We start from the raw sequence: 21,390 nt of genomic DNA, 5'->3' as shown, positions 1-21,390 counted from the left end.
ATACTAAATATATTTTAATTTATAAAATTATAATATATTTTTTTATAAAAATATAAATGATAAATTTGAGCTACTTAGGGGTTTAATTTGCTACTCAAGATCGGTTCATAAACTTCATTTTCTTATTTAAACTCGACTTGTTTTTTTTATAAGTTGAGTTCAAGTGAATTAAAATCGAACCAAATTTAAGCCAATCATGAGCTATTAGAACCTATTTACAACATTATAGATTGGTTTTGAAGATTAAAACCCAACTATTGGTTCAGTTTAATTTGGTTTTCAAGGTGAAAATCCAATGAAATTAATCAAAACTAAACCAACTAATATACTTAAATTTTATATTATTATTTGTGATTTTATTGGTTGGTTATATGATTATAACATACTATGCAAAGTTTTAACTTATTTTTAAGCTTTAACTTATGTTTTTTTTTTTTTATAAAAAAAAATTATATATTAGTTTTTTTTTTCTTTTATACAATTTATATATTCTAGTAAAATACAAATTTTATTTAATGAAAAAGTCCAAAAACCAAAAGTTGCTGTTCAAAATTTAAAATTCAAAAATTTCAAAAGTTATTTGAAAAAGTCCAAAAAAAAAAGAAAAAAGAATGAAGTTCAAAATTAATCATCCAAACCGATTACTAATTAAATTGGTTTGAATCGAATTTCATATATAGATCAGTTTGATTTGGATTTAAAAAATGGTCCAACTACTAATTAGCTAATTAGATTTGATTGGTTAGTCAAAAATTAAATTGGTTCCGAACCGATGAATACCCTTAAGAGAGCCGATGAATGTTTGCTTAACCTCCTTTGTGATGTGTATGAATTATTTCCAAGGTTGAAGCTTTTTTTTTTATTCTTTGTCTCTTTAGTTTCTTTTTGGCCTTTTCTTCTTCATCCTCCTAGTTCTTAAACTTCACTAATTTCATGATCATAATTGGAAGAACCAAATGGGATCCAAAATTATTTAACCGGAAAAAAAAAAAAAAGTTTCAAAGGCTGGGGTGATTTGTGTTCGTTAATGGTAGAAATTATATATATATATAAAAAAAAAAAAAAAGAAAAGGAGAAAAATTAAAGCAGAAGTACTCTTGTGGATGCTGTTGGCATCCACGATGTCGCACTGGATGTATTCGATAGGCGGTTGGCATTCCAATAAGTTTTCTTTTAAATAGAAATAATAATAATATAACTATAATTTAATTTTGTTTCTATAAAAATTATAATTCAGTATTGAAATTTAAAAACTAAAAAAAGGGTTTTTTGGTAAATTTAATATGAATATTTTAATAATTTAAATATTTATGAAACTATATAGAATTATTTTTGCATTGCATAAAGAACTTTAAATTTTACAAGCTAGATTATTGTACATTCGCTTTTTGGTAAATTATTGTCCGTTGAAAAAAATTAAATTGGCCTATTTTAGATCCAATCCAATTAACTTTCAATTTCATCCAACTTAATTCAACTAAATTTAAAATAGTCTAATTTCATCTAACTTAATTCAATATAACAAACATTTTGATACTTTTGACAAATTTAGTCTTGATAAAATAATAAGAATAATACTAAAAGCACCATCTAATCTTTTAAATTATTTAACAAGTGAACAAATATCATTATTTGAATGGTTTATATTTAGTTACACATATTTTTTTAAAAATTGATTTATCTATATTTAAATTATATTAATATGTTAATCAATTAAATAATTATATGTGTATATTTGTTAAATAAGCTCTTGTAATCTTAATCAAAAGATAAATAGGAAGAAAGTTAAAATCTTCGTTTCATTTGTTTTTTTCAAAGATTTTCTTTTCAAATTTGAATTGAGTTTCATGTGGAAACTGAATTTATGTGTATTGATGGTTGGTAAAAATTTTACGGCTTTAATTTAAAGGGATGACCACATTTTCCCCTCAAATTTAATCCACACGGAACCTATTGGCTTATATATATATATATATATATATATATATTAAATATTTATTTATCTTAGTTTTTTTATTATGGGAAAAAAAAAAAAAACCATAAGGCTTTTTCTTTGTAACTATTAACTGTAAGAACCAAGAAGTCCTTCATATAATATTTACCCAAAAGAAAAAAGAAATTCATGATTTTAGCATTGTTGTAAGTCTTATTAGATTCAATTCATGATTTATTTTTGTATTGTTGTAAGTCCTTCATAGTTTTCTCTTTTTCATAATTTTTCTATAGTAAGATAGGTATAAAGAATTCTTTTCTGATTTATTTTTGGACAATAAGAGAGGATATAAAGAATTAGGTTGGCAAGCAAGTCTTGAAGCTTTCCTAAAAACCGTTTAAAAAGAAAAAGCTTGAATTAGAAATGGTCAAACTGATGATTCTTTGAACTTTTCCATATTAAATTCCAGCAAATAACATCTTATAAAAAAAAAAAATTAAATAAAATTTTACCAAAAGCAATTTTAAATAATGTAGCGAGAAAAAACAAAAAAAAAAAAGCAACTATAAACAATATATGAGATTGTTTTATTTGACGTTATATTCATTATTAAGAAAAAAACTATTTGAGACTTTTTTCTGATAATAATTTAAGGCTGAGAATATTGTCAACCAAAAAAAATAAATTATAAAACAGAACAAACAGCTGATATTCCATTATACATAAAAAAAGAAAATTAAAGGAAAAAAAATGAAAAATGAAAAATAAAAAAAATAAAAAAACAAAAACCATTTTTCATGGGAGAGAAAAACAGAGGAAAAAGGTGTAGTACCTAACAATTGGGAGTTTGGGAAAGAGAACATATAACAAGCAAAGAGGGGTATGCAGTAGTAGAGAGTGGCAAGAAAGCATAGAGAAGTGTAATCATAAAGGCAAAGCAAAAAAGAAACCCATATGTCATATTGTCATCAATCCATATCATCATTCATCAGTTATCAAAATTCTATGTATTTATGGATTTTCTCTTTCTTTAATTAATTTGATTGATTCCCTTCACTTTCACAAGCAAAGCAAAGCAAAACAAACGCGAAGGTGTAGAGTTGGTATTGGGGATATTTCATATTTTGGAATCCATCCTCATCCCCTCACTATGGACGATGAAGTTGTACAGCGGGTCTTCCAAGAAGGAGGCCGTGACTACTTCCAACAGCAACCCTCCACTTCTTCTTCATCGTCTTCCATCCTCCAATCGCTTCCACTCCATGTGGTAGGCTAACCCACCACGAAAAATACATGCTTTTGGGTTTTTCTTTTTATTGGTTTATTTGGGTGTTCAAGCTATGCTTTGCATGTTCATTTTTTTTTTTCCCTCCAGTTTTGTTGCTTTGTAGAATTTGGTTTCTGAAATGGGTTTATTTTTGTATTTCTCAATTGGGGTTCTTGCAGTTACGAGTTATTTTCTGGAGTTAGTATCTTTCCCTCTTCTTTTGTATTGGTTCAGTGGAAATTTTTGTTTTTGACGTCTTTGCATCAATAAGGTTGCAATTTTTTTTGTTTTGCCGCTTTTAATTTTGCCTATAGGGTATAGGGAAATAACCCTCCTCATGGAAGTGATATGTGTTTTGAAATTGGATTATGGAGAAATGAGGATGCTAATTTATACTTTAATAAGAAAGCTAATTTATGATAATGTGCGCTTGGCAAATGATGCGTAGATGGTTGGTTCCTGGTTTTTTTTTATTTTCCCTTTTCTATGGCTATAACTCTCAGATGAATGATAGGTGAAAATTTGGCTAACAAGCTACTCCATAACTTGAAATTGGAAACAAATGTTCGTTTTTATTTTATATTGTCTATTCTTCTTGAGCTTTGGCTCAGTTGATAAAGAGAGGGATAGAGTTACGGTAACTCTCTAGTGTAAATTTTTCCCTTAATAAAAATGTCATTGTTTTAATTTATTTTTTCGCCAGAAGTGAGCTGTTAGTCATCTGTGGGTTAGACACCGGCTTTAGTTTTGTTGGCCATTACATTCTTGTTCACAAGCTTGAGATTCACACAATGTTTAGGAGCACTTGACCAATGTAAGCATGTCATACTGTCAACATATTGGTAATCTGCTCTATTATATTCTCTAGTTAGCGGCCTATTGGTTATCTGGAAATTAGCTGTATGTAGTTCTTCAATTGCTAAAATTAGCATACATCAATTAGATGCCCCTTATATACTTGCAAGTGTATATATGTGTTTATTTTTACCGTTAATGTTGCTTCGCATGATAATTACTTTGCAGCTTATGTAGTTTTAACTGTTGTGTTGGGTGGAAATTGACTATTATCAAAATAGTTTGTGTTCAAAAGTGAGTGGAATTGATTTACTTTATCTTAATTCCTTTGCCCGTTGTAATGAATGTTTCTCTGAACTTTTATGGGGAGTTTTAACACCTGATTATGTTGAAATGGTGCAGTCTTTTGATCACGGGTATTATTTGTTGGTAAAATCCATCCAAGAACTTAGAGAGAGAAAGGAGGGTCTTGTTACAGTTGGCATTGGTGGTCCAAGTGGTTCCGGAAAGACAAGGTATATATTAGTTCTTTTGGAAGAAAAGCATTTGCTGCTTGACTTATTTTATGCATGCTAAGATTTTTTTTTTAATGTAAATTTAATGGTCCCTGAAGCTTAGCAGAAAAGGTGGCATCTGTTATTGGTTGTACTGTTGTATCAATGGAAAACTACCGTGCTGGAGTTGATGAAGGGAATGATTTCGATTCAATAGATTTTGATACCCTAGTCCAAAATCTTGAGGTTTGCATCTGCTTATTTCTTGTAACGGGGATCTATTTTATATGCCTTATTAGACTGAATCATTTCGGACTGCCGAGGATAATTGTTTACTGGTTTTGTTATTTGAGTTGTATTAAAAGAGTTTCAAGGTTCTGATTTGCTATAATCTCTGAACTGCATACCATTTTAAACCTTTGAAACCACAAGGTCTTTTGGTGCTCTAGAAATGAAAAACAAAGTGCAATGAGAGTTACATCTGTATTATTTACTAGGCGGTGGTTGTGTTTATGTATTTAGTAACAGCCTTACAACCCCCTCTTTTTTTTTTTTTTTTTTTTTTTTCTCCCTGGCTGAAATTAGGATTTGACAAAAGGTGAGGATACATTGATCCCAGTGTTTGATTATGATCAAAAGAGACGTGTTGGTTCGAAAAGAATAAAGAGTGCTTCTTCTGGGGTGGTAAGGATATCGAAATTTCATTTTGTATGATAACCATGATGTCTATTAGGTTCATTTTTGATACTTGATGTGTAGGTAATTGTTGATGGTACCTATGCTCTGCATGCAAAACTGCGCTCTCTGCTTGATATTCGAGTTGCAGTGGTAGACTCTTAATCCTTTTGCTTGGTTCAGCTTATGCTTTTAAGTTTTTCAGTATTTAGTGAAAATGTGACAGAATGCTTCATATTTTTTTCTTTCATACCAGGTTGGCGGTGTTCATTTTAGTCTTCTTTCTAAAGTTCAATATGATATCGGGGATTCTTGTTCACTTGATTACCTTATTGACAGCATTTTCCCATTGTTTAGAAAGCACATTGAGCCAGACCTTCATCATGCACAGGTTCATGTTCTGCTGCTTTTTCCTCTAAAAATTGGAAAAATTGGGCTGTGCCTTTTTGGGTATCCCCCTTTATCTGATGATATCTTTCGATTTCTAATGTTTTTGTTCGCATGTAACGCTCAAATTTTATATTCCTTCCTGATCTGAACAATATATCATATGGTTCTCCCTCGAATAATTTTCTGGGTTTTCACTGCTGCTGATATTTTTCTGTTAATTCTTTGCATTGGATTTATGTTGCAGATTAGAATTAACAATAGCTTTGTTTCATCATTTCGTGAGGCAATCTACAAGCTAAAATGCAGAATTGAGGTCTGTAATGCTTCATGTATTATCAACTGATATTTGGTCTTAATATGCAAGAAAAGGGCCTCCTCACTTACGGTCTTTTGTAGCTATGTTATTCGGTATGGCAAATGATTTTGTTAGATTGCCTTAAACCCAAGAGCTTAAGCTATTATGAAGTGGGTCCATTATTATTTTTTATATGAAATGAACACATTTACACCCTCTTTGCATTTCAGAGCCAATAACAAGACAGAAAGGAGGCCTTACAAGTACAGAACAATAAGTTATTAGAAATGAGGTTCTACTGTGGTTCAAACATAAAACTGGACAGACAACTGAATCTCTATTCCCTTTTTTAATTGTCACAATCCCAAAAGCTTAAGAAAGTGAGCGAACTCTGTGTGTGTGTGTGAGGTTAATGCAAACACACATTTGACAGATTTAATTAATACTTCGAAAGTCCTGCCATTAATACTTGACCTTATATCTCACTGTGATGTTATGGAACTCAAATAGTTTAGGAAACAAGACTTTTATAATGGATCCAAGTTTGCTAGGATAAGCAACTGTATGTGGCTCTGATCTTTGCCTGATATAGTTGTCTTATATTTATTCTTGGATTGGATCCGGTTGGGAGTGTGGCCATACACTTTCTTACATTAGTTAGGCTTTTCTGAAATATCTTATAGTGATTTTTCTTTTCTGGCATGTGGTTCCTACTAATTTTTTACTAACAATTTGTGGTGACGGATGCTGTATAATTCATGACATGCATTGAGTAAATTGACTCAATTAGACTAAATTTGAGTCTTGTTACAGGCACAAGATGGACATTCAGCTTATTTATTAGAAGGTTATGAGCCCCAAACAGATAAGTGAGTTCATAGGCAGATTAATTCCTAGCTTGCTTGACTAACCAGTTCTTAGCTGTGATAAAAACTTTCAGATTTTTTATTTTATTTTTCATGAGCTTCTATTGCAATGAGTGTGCTATAAAAAGAGTTTTTCTTGCAGCTTTTATGAGATGTACCTTAGACCTCCTTCGGCAAGTGAAGAAGCAAGGATAAATGACTGGATCAAGGTGCGCCAATCTGGTATTAGATATTATCTATCACTTGGTGATCAGAGGATTGTTGACAAAAATTTCATTATCAGGCCAAAAGCTGAGTTTGAGGTGAGGCATGTCTAAGTAGTTGATTCTGTTATAAAAATTTTGTAGTTTTAGGAAATCACTGCTAATCTCTACTTTACATGTATGCTTACTGTTAGTTCTTTACTTTACGTGTAACCTTTAGCATACTTGAATGATGTGTTGTTTAGTTGGATATGAATGGACAGCAGGGAAATTGTTAGTGAGAATGTCATGAGTTGTCTCGCTACTTTTGATACTAATATAAATGAGTCCTACTGTTCCCTATAAAAGGTTCAGTATCTGAAATATACTTGTATATTGATTTTGTTCCAAAATAATGATTGTATTCCCGTTTTCCTTAAAAAAAAAATAATAATCTTCAACAACTTCAATAAAAAATTTAAAGAACTTTGCATATCTAATCTACCCTTTTGCAAATCGATCTATCCCAGCTGCAGAACTATGCCTTTGCTAATTTGACCACAAACTGCATGAAAAGTGGTTTTCTCTTTTTGTCTGGAAGGTTGCATTCCACATTGTTATGCTACATTAGGGGTGCTGTGGGAAGCCATATGTTTCAGTTTCAGTCCTGCTTAGTGAGAATTAAAACAAACTTAAGTCCATAAACTTGGCAGATGTATAATTGGTATGATCCTCCATGGGCTTCATACCACTGTAAATTGTCAGCTGACACATGGACTTCACATCATGGCCTACAGTCTTCTTTTGTATTCTTAGTAATTATTACGTTGCTGCTAAACGTTGCAAGATGGGTCTTCAGTTCATCATCTGTAAATGTAGTGGGAATTGGGTGCCCATCATCCCTTCCCTTCTATGTTTAATCTTATTTTATATTGAAGGGAATACAAATTTCCTATCTCAAATTATATAAAAGGCATCCTTTTTGGATAATTGTGATTTTTATGCTATCTTAATATATAATAAAATCGAGTGCTTTTCTTACTAATCCTCCTTTTTGTTAACATTAAAAAAGCAGGTTGGACGGACGACTTTAGGTGGGCTACTTGATTTGGGTTACACTGTCGTTGTCAGTTATAAACGAGCTTCTACATCAGTCAATAATGGCTACATCTCAATATCAGTTGAAACTATTGATACTCTTGGCGATGAGAGATTCCTGGTTTTGAGAGGCACAGATAGGAAAGTATGGACTCATTATAGTAAACTTATTATATAACAATTGGATACCTGCCATTTTCCTTTTTGAAAGGTTTAATATTAATATGACACTGGTTATCGCATCATATGCTCATATATTTTTGTCCATTATTTTTTATTATGATATATGAGGAAAATAATTCATTGTCCTCCATTTGAAATAAAAAATAGTTTTACCTGATTAGAAGAGTCTTTTGTGTATATAATGGAGGATTAGTGGACTTGAATGGTGGTAGAAAAAGGGTTTTCTTTCCTGTCCCGGAACAAAAAGAAAATGCAGAAACATGTCCCATGGGGTAGCTTGAAAAATTTTATTTTGGGATTGGGCCATTGTGCTGGAAATAGAAAATGAGGGTGCACTAAGTTGTCACAAAGTATCCAAGATTCTCAAAAGTAGGATTTGGAATCTTGATTTATTTTTTCCTTCCTTTTCAATGATATAATTCACAATATTTTTAATATCAGTATCTATTAGTCATCTATATATGACAGCTCTGAAGCATGGAAATATTTTATATTAATGTCTTTTTTGAATTTATGAATGCTTGCTTTAAACATTCGGAATTATATTAATGTCTGCTGTTATAAGTTTGATAACTACTTTGCGTTAAGGAGCAAGATCTTTTCGTTTTGAATATGGTTGAAAATGATTGGAGATATTGTTGCTGAAGTCTAATCTATTGATGTTTGATTTTCTTGTCTCTAAAGCTTAAAATTCAATGGGTTACTCTTATTTTGTAGACAGTTGGAAAAGAAGCATTGAAGATGGGCATCAATGGACCTTGGATCACTAAATCATATCTGGAAATGAATATTGAGACTATAGGTTGCAAGCTTGATTTCTTTTCCATGGCATATAATGAGTTTTTGTTCCACTTTCTGAAATTTTCAAATTCTTTATCATGGAAGGTCTCATGTGCTTTAGTTTGTTTCTCTTGATAAATTTGTATAATTGGGCTATGCTCCTTTTGGTGTTTGTATCATTTGATGAAACAAGAATGCTGTGTTATTGAGTTGCCATAGCTGACTAATTTATTATCATTTTCCTTAATGTGATTTTAAATATGTTTATTGCTTGCACAGGTGTCCCCCGTCTTAATACACCCCCACCTTTGTCTAGTACATCTCCAAGAACTAATCAAGACAAAACAATTGTTGCTCCAAGGCCAATTCGTGTTAGTCCAAACCTTGTTATGGGGCTTGAGGATCTATCTCAACCGTGGACTCGATCTCCAACAAAATCTAAAATGGAACCTGTATTGGCAACGTGGCATTTCATTTTGCCAGATACAGCTTCTGCTGATAGATCAGCCATAGGTATCTCTTTGATTAGAGACTATTATTTCACTTTAGTAAATATCTCTTCAATATGTTGCAACTTGTTATGTTAGACTTCTATCATGAAGCAACCACAGATCCTTCCACTTTCAGGGAAACCATAAAACTTGCTCCAATGCCTGATTCATATGACTTTGATAGGGGATTGCTTCTTTCTGTGCAAGCAATACAGGTAACATTTTTAAGATAATTAGAAATCATGTTGAACTCCCATTATCAGAAATAGAAGAAAATATTTAACATACATCTGGATCAGAATTAATGTTCCGTTAATTGTTTTAGGCTTTGCTGGAGAATAAAGGCTTCCCGGTTTTAGTTGGAATTGGTAATATAGGAGTCCCCTTTTCTTGTAGTTAAGTTTGTCAGCTTTTTTGCCAGTTCAAATGTTTTTGTCGTTGCAGGAGGTCCAAGCGGATCAGGAAAGACTAGTTTGGCTCACAAAATGGCAAATATAGTTGGTTGTGAAGTAGTTTCCCTTGAAACATATTATAAATCTGAACAAGTAAAGGACTTCAAGTATGATGACTTCAGCTCGATTGATTTATCTTTGCTTTCAAAAGTAAGACTCTGTTTTTCCTTTGTATTTCTCATTTAGTAACATTGCATATTTTTCTTCATTTTGTATTTGATTGTTGTGAGATGGTCTGTCAGATTGACTACTGTATATATATAGAGACTGTGAATTGTAAGGAAGTTAGGTGAAAACAGGCTTTTATGGTCAAGTGCATGACTGTTCAACCATTGTAGTGGCCTTGTATCATCAGCTATATAGTACAAGTTGCTATTGCTTCCATTGTACAAAACCAAAATCTTAAAGAAGACTATATTTTGGTTGTCTTTTTTTATTTAATTAGTTGTAATTTACGCCAGAATTGTGTCTTTTAGGGTTAGAATTTATGAATAATCCAAGCTTCATATTCTTCTTTTCTCTCTCTTTTATGGGTTAGAGTTTAAGGGAGGACGGCTAGGTTAATGTCATAGTTGTGGTTTTTTTGAGGTTTTTATGGATCTTTTGAACATCTACAGATTGTCCTTCGGAAGGACTTCTCAAGTCTTTTTTTAGGCTCTTTGTGCAATGAATATGAGACTTGTGCCTCTTGCCATGCAATTTCTCTCTTTGTGCCCATTGTCATTTATAATCCAAGTTTAGAGCGTGTAGAAAATGCTGTCTACCAAACTCCTACAGTTTATGTTTCGTTAACGTACAATTACTTAATTTCTACTTTACCATGCTCATATAGCAAACTTTCTTCATGTGCGCTTATCTAAATTGTGCTCACTTTTATCTAATACATTAATTTTAGGGTCATTTATCTTCTTTCCAAGTTTCCAGTACAATTTATGTAAAACCTAATAAAGCATTTATGTATTTGCAGACTCACCAAACTTTGAAAAAAGTGGGGAGGGGAAGGGCCACTGCCTGCCCCCTATAGCCATAATGAGGATTTGATTTCCTTGATTTCAAATAGATACATTATGCTGTTATTATTCATTATATCTTGTAGTGTTTATCAGAAAAATGTTCACTTGAGGTTGTATTAATATCTTGCACACCATTTGCAGAATATTAGTGACATAAGGAATGGACGCAAAACAAAAGTACCCATATTTGACTTAGAGACAGGTGCCCGTAGTGGCTTCAAGGAACTTGAAGTTTCAGAAGATTGTGGAGTGGTCAGTTATCATACTTGTTTCTATTGCTTTGTTTCATATTGCTCTGCTTTGCTATAAAGTGACATGATATTTCATGGAATCAAAAAACAATTAAAAAAAAAAAAAACTAAATAGAGGGGGAGAGACTAGCATTTTATTGATTAATTTGGTGGATGGTTTGAGTCAAGGGTTTCATTTTAATTTTGGAGTTTGATCTGTCTAAGCAGTCACATCTAACTTGCAGGTATGATGTTCTGCAATAGTATCAATAGGAGAACTTTTCTGACATTTTGAGAAATATTTTAGGGAGGAGAGGAAATGATAAAATTATGAGGGACACCAAACAGTAGTTTTTCAAGCCACTTTATCATGATAAAAGTGGTCATCAGTAATAGGAAAATAAAGAGAACAGAGGGTAAGAGAAAAAAAATTAACCTATTTCATTCATAATTTAAACTTTGCTGTATTCAATTAATTATATTTCCATCCTTAAAAGGAGAGAGAAATTAGAGGAAGGGACAAAGTTGAAGACACTTTTTACACTTCAACTTTGTTTAACACCATGAACTTATACAAAGGATCTTTTCATACCCTAAGAGAATGCATAAAATCAAAAGACTAAAATCATAGTGACAATGAAAATTTCCAATGAAAGAGCCAAATTTTGTTGAAACATTTGAATGTTTGAGGGTCATTCGTTATGAACAGATGAATAAAAGTAATCAAAATATTGTTTTCCGCATTACTTGAAATTTAAACTTATGATGCCAAGTCATCCAAATTCTGATCAGATATCCGTGAATGGTTGGTGAACTTGGTGTTACTTTGTTAAATTGTTGAGTATATCAATGAGTTATGATAGTTAATATATATTTTTTCTTTTGTATATTAATAAACTGCTTTTCTTTATTGAGCAGATTATTTTTGAAGGAGTTTATGCTTTACATCCTGATATTCGAAAATCACTGGACTTGTGGATTGCTGTTGTAAGGATAACCTCCTATTAACATTTAAGGATCTAATATACATGTATTTGATTAATTTATATATTTTTTGGTTGATTGCTGTTGTGAAGATAACGTCCTATTGAATTTTATGGCTTTAATATGCATGTATTTCTTTATCAGCTTTTCTGTTTCTTAATGTTAGTTTCAGTTGATGATAAAAAAGGCTATCTATGAATACTTTCCTTTTTAATTTACTCCATCTTTTGCAAAAAACAGGTTGGGGGTGTTCATTCACATCTGATTTCCAGGGTCCAAAGGGATAAAAGTAGAGTGGGGTGCTTTATGTCCCAGAATGAGATCATGATGACAGTGTTTCCAATGTTCCAGCAGCACATTGAACCACATCTTGTTGCTGCACATGTTAGTGGACTTGCAACCTTTAGATGCTTACATGTTCACTTATATCAGTGGAGTCTTTTCATTGTTTGTGTTATTGAGGAATAATTCCATGGTCTCGACTTTAATCATGTCAAGTCATTAAAGCATTTATTTTGAGAGTTTGAGCTGGTTTATAACTAAACCTTCTCTAATAAACTCCAGCGCTTTTCTAGAAGTAGGAAGAATTAATTTGGTGATTGTACCTAGCTAACGAGGAATATGGTTTTCTTAAGATTTGACTCGAAATAGATTGGTAATTTTTTAAGAATTTTGGATATTCCACCTAATTTTGATACACACACTATAAGTCTGGTGGAAGCGTTATTGTTTCTTAGATTTGTACACAGCATTGGTGCAGAAGCAACAGTATAGTCGATTCATAAAAAAATTTGGTCTTTTGAATTTTCCTCCCAATTTCATGCATGCTTATGTACGCAAATAAATTTACATTTGTATTATAGAAATGATATTATTTCTTCTCATCACAATGCAGCTTAAAATTCGAAATGACTTTGATCCTGTGCTTTCCCCTGAGAGCTCATTGTTTGTGTTGAAGAGTAACCGCCAGGTGAGGGGATTATTATGCCTTTCTTAAAACTCATGTAATGTGATTTTGTGTATGACATATCTCTATGGACGTCCAAATTGGTAACAGGTGGCTTATCAAGATATTTTGAAAATTCTAGATCCGGCAAAGTTCTGCAGCTCTGTTCAGAATTTCATTGATATATATTTGAAACTTCCTGGAATTCCTACTAATGGGCAGTTAGCTGAGAGTGATTGTATACGGGTTCGAATATGTGAGGGCAGATTTGCATTGCTTATACGTGAGGTTTGTAGTAAAACTTATTTAGAATTTTTCTGTTAATAGCTATGTTTCTTATTCTCTAAAACTGCAGTAACTTGATGAATTTCTTTTGAATTATTTTTCTAGCCTATTAGAGAAGGAAATTTCATCATTCAACCTAAAGTGGATTTTGATATTAGCATTAGTACGGTTGCTGGCCTTCTTAACCTTGGGTAAGCTGCCTGTTTCTTTAATTTTCTGTATTATTCCATGATAAGTCTTCTAATAGCATCACATCATTTTTTCCTTTTGTTCTTCACCATGCTGTACAGTTTGTGAATCTTAATTACCTGTGGTTGAAGCATCCTGTTAAATGATGATATGCATTTGTATTTTAGGTATCAAGCTGTAGCTTATATTGAAGCATCTGCATTCATCTACCAAGATGGAAAGGTCAGATGATTTTCAAAGAGACTTACTTTTTGCTAAATTTTATGCATTCTATATTTGGGTGGTGTTGGTTGTGTGTGTGCATGCTTTTTCCCCCCTCTTGTTCTTCTTCTCCTTCTTTTTCTTCTCCAGTTTCTTTTCTCTTTATGGTAAAAGATCTTAAAAGAATCACCAAAGGGGTCTCACCTGAGTAAGAGAATAAAAGGAATCACAAATTGTTGTTATAACCTGTATTCTGTACTCATCCAACTTGGAGATTTATTTGATCTATCTTTGCCATATGGTATTTAATCTGACTAGTTTAGGGTGTCGACTCTGAGGAATATCTGGACCTGATTGCATAGCATGATTGTTTCCAATTCCTAATTCCCACAACAAGCTTTGTTCTGCATGGCTACAAATTCAATGACCATACTTTTCTTTTTGGCCCTTAATTTTTCCTTATTTCAATTTTTAGCTTGAGCTCTTATGATTGGTGAGAGTTATAACATTGATATATCTCATTCCCAGTTGAGTGTTTATATACTTGAAACATGCATGGGCTTTTATATGCTATTCCTTATCTTGAGCCAATGTTGGTAAGAAAAAGAAAATTGGTTGGCTTTATGTATGATTGATTTCAGACTTGATGGTTGCGAAGCCATTATTTTCATCAGATCTATGCCACCATTTGATGTGTAATTTATATAACCCTTCTTTTGATGCCTACCATAGATTTGTCAGTCTATATTTACATGGTTCAGATATATTGGTAACAACTCTAGGCTTTTTAGTAATGTGATCATTTTCTTTATCCAATGCCACTGTCTTAAGTGGTGTCATTTCTTATGAATTGATTATTATAATTTTATTTATTTATTTATTTTAAATAATTTTGCTGGGGGCGGATCTCCCATAGTTTGTGGGTTTTGTTTTTGTTTTTGTTTTGTTATGGAAGTCTATATTGCAATTAAATTTTGAACATCTGATTTAGATTTTAATCGAGGTCGATCATTTACAAGATTCCCCTAGTCCTTACCTACAAATCAAGGGGATTAACAAAGAGGCTGTGGCAGCTGCTGGTTCAATGCTCAAACTGGATGGTTCATATACTACAAAGGTAATTCCTTGATTGTACTAGCCGGTCAAATGGGCTACCTACTCCACCCTGCCACTATTGGGATGAGCTAAATGATGGAATGGCTTTAGGGTTCTTTTGAGATTTATATTATAGTCGTTTCTTTGAATATAATGGATTAGAAGAAACAACAAGATGGCTAAACTTCAAAAGCCTTTTAGAAAGGGGAAAACACCTTTATTAAATTAGGTTTTATACTTGAAAAAACATGTCAAGGGGGCAGAATAGGCATAGGCATGAGTTTATTGGGGGTTGGGGATTGTTTTCCAGCTCCTTTTCCACTAAAAAATCTGGTGCCAAAACCTGTCATATATTGTATGCTATCTGATTTATTGACATTTCAATTGCAGAGTTACCTTCAAATAGTTCTGGAAAGGTTACCAGCAGTAGAAAGAAGTAGTGCTGGCATTCACAGTCAGCAGGCTGGAAGGTTGCAGGAACTTGTGGAATTTATTCAATCTCAGGTACTTTGCTACTAATTTAATGGGATTATATTTACTTGTGAGAAGCTAAATGAGCAATGAGCAACAATTGCTAATAGAAATACTATTTCCAAGGTCATGTCCATAGCCATTATAGTTTATGTTTGGGTGTGTATCAGTTGGTCAAGCTATATATTAATCTGACAATAATTATGTGTTTAGAAAAACTGATGGCTATTTATTTAATTTGACAAGAACTATATCACAGAAAACGGGCATCCATTTTGTAGTAAATGGAGTCGTCAAGCTGTTCACTTTGCATGCGATAGTATTCTAGATAATTCATCATATTAGAAGTTTGCTACTTTGCACTACTTTCTACTTGCCACGGTAGAACTTGTGGGGATAAGACCCTGTTTGGCATAGCTTCTGGAAAGCTAAAACCAGGTTTTGAGACTTAAAAAACTATTTTTGGAAGTGTTTGGACAATTTTCAAGAAGTGCTTCTGGAGGTTAGTAGTACTTTCTAATCAAAGCCAGTTAAGAGTAGCTTCTGTAGGAAGCGCACTTCTGCAGAAGCATAAGCATAAGCTATGCCAAACAGGGCCTAAGTTAGCCAAGGCTTTCTACTGCTGCATTAAGTTCGTAACCTGTTGCCAATTGTGAGTGGATATATTTTGGTGGAACAAACAGGGTTGCAGTTCATCTTCAGAGTCGTCGCCAAGTAGGGATGTTTCTCCATTGGAGGGGGTTATTGAAGAAATGCAATCAAGGATTAAAAGGCTTGAACGCTGGCACATGATCAATACAGTAATACCCTTTTTTTTTTTCTGATTTATTACTATTTTACAAGAAAAAAGTTATTTTTGTTGTCTGAAATCATTTATGTGATCTTTTTGTTGCAGGTATTATGGACATTTTTAATGTCTGCCCTCGTTGGCTATTCACTCTACCAAAGGAAACGCCAGTGATGCTGATTCCGATTTTTACTGGAACAAGTGGTTTTGTTGGGTATATATATTCATATGGCAGGACACTCAGCTCCTTGGATCTCCATACGCAGAGGTGCAAATTAATTGATTAAAAAGACAAGTCTAACAGCAACTTCCTAACTTGTTTCTCTAATATAGGATAAATGTAAATGCCACTGATTTGTGATTTTGGAACATAAACACAGCAGCATTAGTTGTTCAATTGGTCCCTTTCTGGGAAAACTGAAAGACGGAAATGAAAATAACAGGGTGAGAATGTTCATAGTCGAGTTCATAGAAATTTACTTATAACTATGTTTCTTTCTTAATTTTTGTGAGAAGCATTGGAGTTATTTTTTTCCCGAATGCAGTTCTCGATAGCGGAAAAGATTATTGCTGAATGTGACCAACAGAAATACTGAAAATCGACATCTCTATCTCCTTCCCAAGCACCACCGAAAAAAAAAAATGGCTACTTATTTTTTGTCATACGAGATCCAAGGGAAAATGATAGAATCCAAAATGCAAGTCAATATAGAGCCCCTTAATTATAATATTTAAATTGTTGGAATCGTTTAAACTTTTTTTTTTTTTTTTTAAAAAGGCTTTATTTAAGCAGTTCTAATTCTAAGTCTAACAGACAACAGAGTAAACTAGAAAAAGATGAAAAATAGAAAATAAATAAATCAATGTACAACTTAAACGTTTGCTTTTGCTCAGGAAACGATTTTTTAATCGTTTTTTTAACTAATCAGCCAAGAAGACTCCACACGTATTTAATGTAATGCAGCCATGAGCACTGCCTTATGGCTATGAAAGATGGGGCTGAGATATAGGCAAATAGCACAAGCAGCCAAAAGTCAATTTTCTATACAAGAAGCTAAACCACAATTCCGTCAAAACCAAGAGAGTATTTTCTAGACTTTAGAACTTGAGCACCATGCTGTTTCTTCTATGCAAATTTTAAAATCCATGCAATATAATTTTACATTTGGGTAATAAACGACTTAATATCAGGATGATCCTTCAGGAAATATGCAGCAATCGCAAGTAAAATGATAAATAGAATAATCCACAAGCTCGACCCACCTGTAAAAGAGGAACCATTAACATGTTATAGTCCAAGCGGAGGCAGTGATACAATCACTAAAAGACAACCAAAGCATTCCTGAGAGAACTATTGCATATAGGTGAAGAAAGTAAGAAAGGGGGAGAAAATAAATCAAAGGGCATCAGAACACAACATAAAGATACCCTTATAGGATATTGATCCTCTACATGTTAATGATACATCTTATTTCTGGTAGAATATAATTTTTTTCCAATTTACAGATCACTATCGTTTCATAAATGTCACTTTGATTTCCTCCAAAACTTATCTTTTACATCCAAACTACAAAGTACAATTACCCCCTGAGTTACCCCACTGCAAAAAAGTTGCATTTACATTTTAGTAAGGAGAAACAATTTTATTAAAATACATGTTTATTTTATCAATAGCAGGCAGGAGTGGACAATACATCATCACAGCGTAAACTCTTTAGGCCTGAGGTGATATTTACTTGTTTATACTTCAGCCATGACATTTCCTGATGGGACTTCAGTGAGAGGTAAGGGTTGTGGACAAATAGGTTTGCTAGTTCTAAATGGCTCTCCAATCCAAGGAACATCTATGACTCAAGAATTCATCAGAGAAATATTGGAAGCACTTACCAGTCTTCTTCTCTTCCTCAATAGTTGTGACCCTTACACTTGAGTCCATTGATGCAGAAGCCAAAGCCCTGAAAATAAAAACAAATGTAGCATAATTCACAGTTGGTTCTTATAACGAAGAAGGATGTTATAATCATTAATAAATCAACAAACATAGTGTTGGTCAAAACCTTGAATCATTAGAGAATCTCAATGCAGTTACAAGACCAAGGTGGGCTTTCCGAACCACTTGTTGAATCCGCATACTTGCTGAATTGACAATCCAAACATCTCCTTGAGTTGTCCCACTGCATTTTTACGAAAAGAAAAATGCTTAATGGACTCCTCTTCAGAAATAAGAAGAAATTTCAGCAACAGGAAGCAGCATGAAAGTAAGCACTTGTCGGTACTAAAAAGCATTAGATTGATAAGAAAGGATAATCTACCAGATGACAACAGCTCAATGCCATTTAAAAACATGTGCCTTAAGCCAATCAACTGACTGATAACAAGGCTTTTAGCTTCACATAAATTGTCCAAGGACCAAGTATCTAATTCATCTGTTTTTTCAATTTAAGAGTAGAATGGGACTTTGGTGTTCCAGAACATAAATAATGACTTTCTTTTTTTACCATAGAGATTTCTGAACAAAACTACTGTTCATGCCAAAAGGCTTAAGCTTATTGCTTTAAAAATCAAAACTCAATTTAATCTTTTTTGTTAAAAAAAACATCTGTCTCTGATGATGGTGGTGGTGGTGGTGGTGGAAGATACTCATTTAAAAAATTCTTACCATGCAAGGAGCTTTCCATCAGCAGAAACATCAAAGGCAGAAATTGCGTCACGAACAATAGGCTTTGAGACAATCCTATTCCATGTTGTTGTGTTCCATTTCACAATGCTTCCACCTTTACCTATATTATACAAACAACATAAACTTTAACTCAGGGAACAGTAATATAGAAAGATCTTTAAAAAGTATCAAGCCGTCCTAACCCAGGAGCACCTGTCACTGCAGCAATATATAGAACATGATTCCCATCATTGCTTAAAGCAAATCTGCATGCACAGAAAATTTCATCCTGCATGTGATACCACTAAACTAATTAGGTCAAACCCACATGTAGAAATTTTTTGAAATGAAGAAAACAATGAAAATCCTCTTTATAATGAGCATGATATACAAATATACACATATTAAGCGAGCGCATGGTCAAGTATGGTGATCCCATCAAGAAAGTTGGTTGACTCAATTTTGCAGACAACTATATGTGTCATAATTTGTTCCACTAAATTTTTAAATAACTTCATGTTATAAGAAGCGTGTATCTTTCATAAGAAGCAACTCTATCAACCTACAAAGCCAAGAATCGTGACAATCCACACAAAAGGTTGAAAAGAGATATCTTTCTGTAAGGTAGATTTTAGATTTCTCACATTTTCTTTTCTTAGAGAAGTTACAACCGAGGATGAAGTTACATCCCACACCCTACATGGCCCACCACCTCCCAAGGATACAAGCAATTTCCCATCATGGCTGCAAAGCAATTGATCCAAGCTTAGTACAACACTATGAACAAAAAATAGGAACAAAAAGGTTGTGTTTTCTTCTTCTCCTTTTTTTTTTTCCTCTTCTGTGTATATTAGAGCCAATTTTATTCCAAACCTGAAATGCAAGTCCTTCACAGTAGTATGAGCTTGATCTTCATTGAGAATAATTTCCATACTAGGCCATTTAAAAACCCTTAATTTGCCATCCTGTACTGCACCAAAATGAGAGCGTTATATGAAATGGGTTTTCTGATTAACAACACCATTTAACTTCAGTTTCTCCGTTCCATAATCAGATTATGTAACTTTTAAATAATTCCCCCAAAAAACAAGAAAAAAAAGAAAAAAAAGAATGAAAATGGAACATTTTAAAGCGTTTCTTTTTGCTGACAAGTTCTGCATTAGAATTCATAAATATAATGTGCAGGGTGACAATTACCTCACCACCAGCAGCAAAAACAGAACCATCATTGTTAAATTTCAATGCTAATTGTTGCCCAACATCTTCCAACTGGGTAAGCACTTTCTCAGACGGCTTTACCACAAGGCTATCATTTTCGTTGCTATTTTTTCGATTCCATTCAAACAATCTGCAACAACAAAAAACCCACAATTAATGATTAATTCCTAAACAACCAGACCAAGTACACTTATTGAGATGATATAGATATTGAATTCCATTCAAAAATGACAACATGGAAAATATAAAAATACCGGCAACTTTCAGGAAACGAACAAACGAGACCGTCACCACCTGGGTGAACTGCCATTCTGTACGGCAAATCGGAATCAGTTTCATGTTTATCCACCTGAGCGTAAATATACCCATCAGCTAATTTTGTATTCATTTTCAGAAATTTATTAAATTAAAAACAAAAAATAAAAAAGTAAAACAGAAATGGTTTACAGGTTGATCAGAGAGAGAATTGGATGTGTAATCGAATTGAGAGAGAATGATGGCGTTTCGAATCCCACTGTTACCCGCACCGCCACCGCCGGCCGATACAACGTAGTTCCGTTCGGCAGTGGCGGCGTTGTTGTTGTCGCCGTCGGTGTCGGAATGAGTCTGATCTGGGTGGTTTTGCTGCTGCTCTTCTTCCGATTTGTGGTGGAATCGGATGGACTTGTAAGGAACCCAAGCGACGGAGTAGAAAGGGACGCCGTACTTCTTGTAATTGGGAGGGTCTGGTATACTCGACATTGGCGGGTCAGATCTTTGAGCTTCCAGAAGAGAGAGCTCGGTGACAGTGAATGGTTATGGCGTCTTAGAAGCGGTAGATCCGAGTCGCTGAGCTTTTCTCCAAAACCGAAATGGGTTTTGGGCTATTAGCCCATTGGCCATGTCCACGAGTTCATATGATTCTGTGGAATCTGATCCACACTAAACGCTGTTTGATGGAGATTCTGATGCCTCCACTCGCATTTGGCACCCTTGATCTGGTTTTTCGCTTTTGTGATTATTTATTATGATATACTAGACAATAATAATAATTGTTAGAATTAATAAAATATTTATTAAATTTATTTATGATAAATAATATGTTAAAATTTAATTGATTTATTTTTAAAATTTAATTTTTATTTAAATTATATTATTACCAGTTAATAATATTTTAATATTTATTATTTAATAAATATTTTAATATCTATAATGTTACTGAAACAATAAATTAAGGGCCTCACAGTCTATGATTTTAGCATTGTCTTTTTTTGTTTTTTCAAAAAAAAAATGATATCCTTTTAAAATATCATCAAAAAAATAAAATATAAAATATAAAATAACTACTTTAAAAAAAAATAAATGAAATTATATTATTGATGTGACATAAATGAAAATAACTTTATTTCAGGTTAAAAAACTTGTAATTGGA

General features: G+C 33.0%; 2 protein-coding genes across 7 annotated transcripts; one reads left to right on the top strand and one right to left on the bottom strand.

Moving 5' to 3' along the window:
* Window positions 1-2,675: 2,675 nt before the first annotated feature.
* Window positions 2,676-16,605, top strand: LOC107429338 (uncharacterized). 6 transcript variants are annotated; one of them, XM_016040009.4, is made up of 26 exons: window positions 2,680-3,200; window positions 4,398-4,510; window positions 4,609-4,735; window positions 5,075-5,173; window positions 5,249-5,317; window positions 5,421-5,555; window positions 5,799-5,867; window positions 6,663-6,718; window positions 6,858-7,017; window positions 7,970-8,140; window positions 8,896-8,980; window positions 9,238-9,471; window positions 9,570-9,664; window positions 9,775-9,817; window positions 9,894-10,051; window positions 11,056-11,166; window positions 12,063-12,131; window positions 12,369-12,512; window positions 13,024-13,098; window positions 13,186-13,362; window positions 13,465-13,550; window positions 13,716-13,770; window positions 14,741-14,866; window positions 15,235-15,348; window positions 15,999-16,115; window positions 16,211-16,605. In XM_016040009.4, exons 1-26 carry the CDS (start codon window positions 3,084-3,086, stop codon window positions 16,274-16,276), a joined length of 2,871 nt encoding a protein of 956 aa, XP_015895495.3. In that variant the 5' UTR covers window positions 2,680-3,083; the 3' UTR covers window positions 16,277-16,605. The 6 variants fall into 6 exon arrangements, 5 of the variants coding, with proteins under 5 accessions (XP_060669218.1, XP_015895495.3, XP_015895498.3 ...); XM_016040010.4 differs by having other exon boundaries at window positions 2,681-3,200; window positions 7,973-8,140; XM_060813235.1 differs by lacking the exon at window positions 12,063-12,131 and having other exon boundaries at window positions 2,679-3,200.
* Window positions 16,606-16,940: 335 nt separating this feature from the next.
* Window positions 16,941-20,951, bottom strand: LOC107429314 (SEC12-like protein 2). Its single transcript, XM_016039981.4, has 10 exons — window positions 20,427-20,951; window positions 20,234-20,328; window positions 19,959-20,109; window positions 19,635-19,726; window positions 19,406-19,505; window positions 18,975-19,050; window positions 18,762-18,882; window positions 18,160-18,276; window positions 17,990-18,057; window positions 16,941-17,365 (listed from the first exon to the last, which is right to left on the bottom strand). Exons 1-10 carry the CDS (start codon window positions 20,718-20,720, stop codon window positions 17,262-17,264), a joined length of 1,218 nt encoding a protein of 405 aa, XP_015895467.3. The 5' UTR covers window positions 20,721-20,951; the 3' UTR covers window positions 16,941-17,261.
* Between the last annotated feature and the right edge of the window lie 439 nt (window positions 20,952-21,390).

The sequence above is a fragment of the Ziziphus jujuba genome, chromosome 12 (assembly GCF_031755915.1).
Source record: "Ziziphus jujuba cultivar Dongzao chromosome 12, ASM3175591v1".
Lineage (NCBI taxonomy): Eukaryota > Viridiplantae > Streptophyta > Magnoliopsida > Rosales > Rhamnaceae > Ziziphus > Ziziphus jujuba.
Note: the sequence above shows the minus strand (reverse complement) of the source record. Positions and strands in the feature narration are given on the sequence as shown.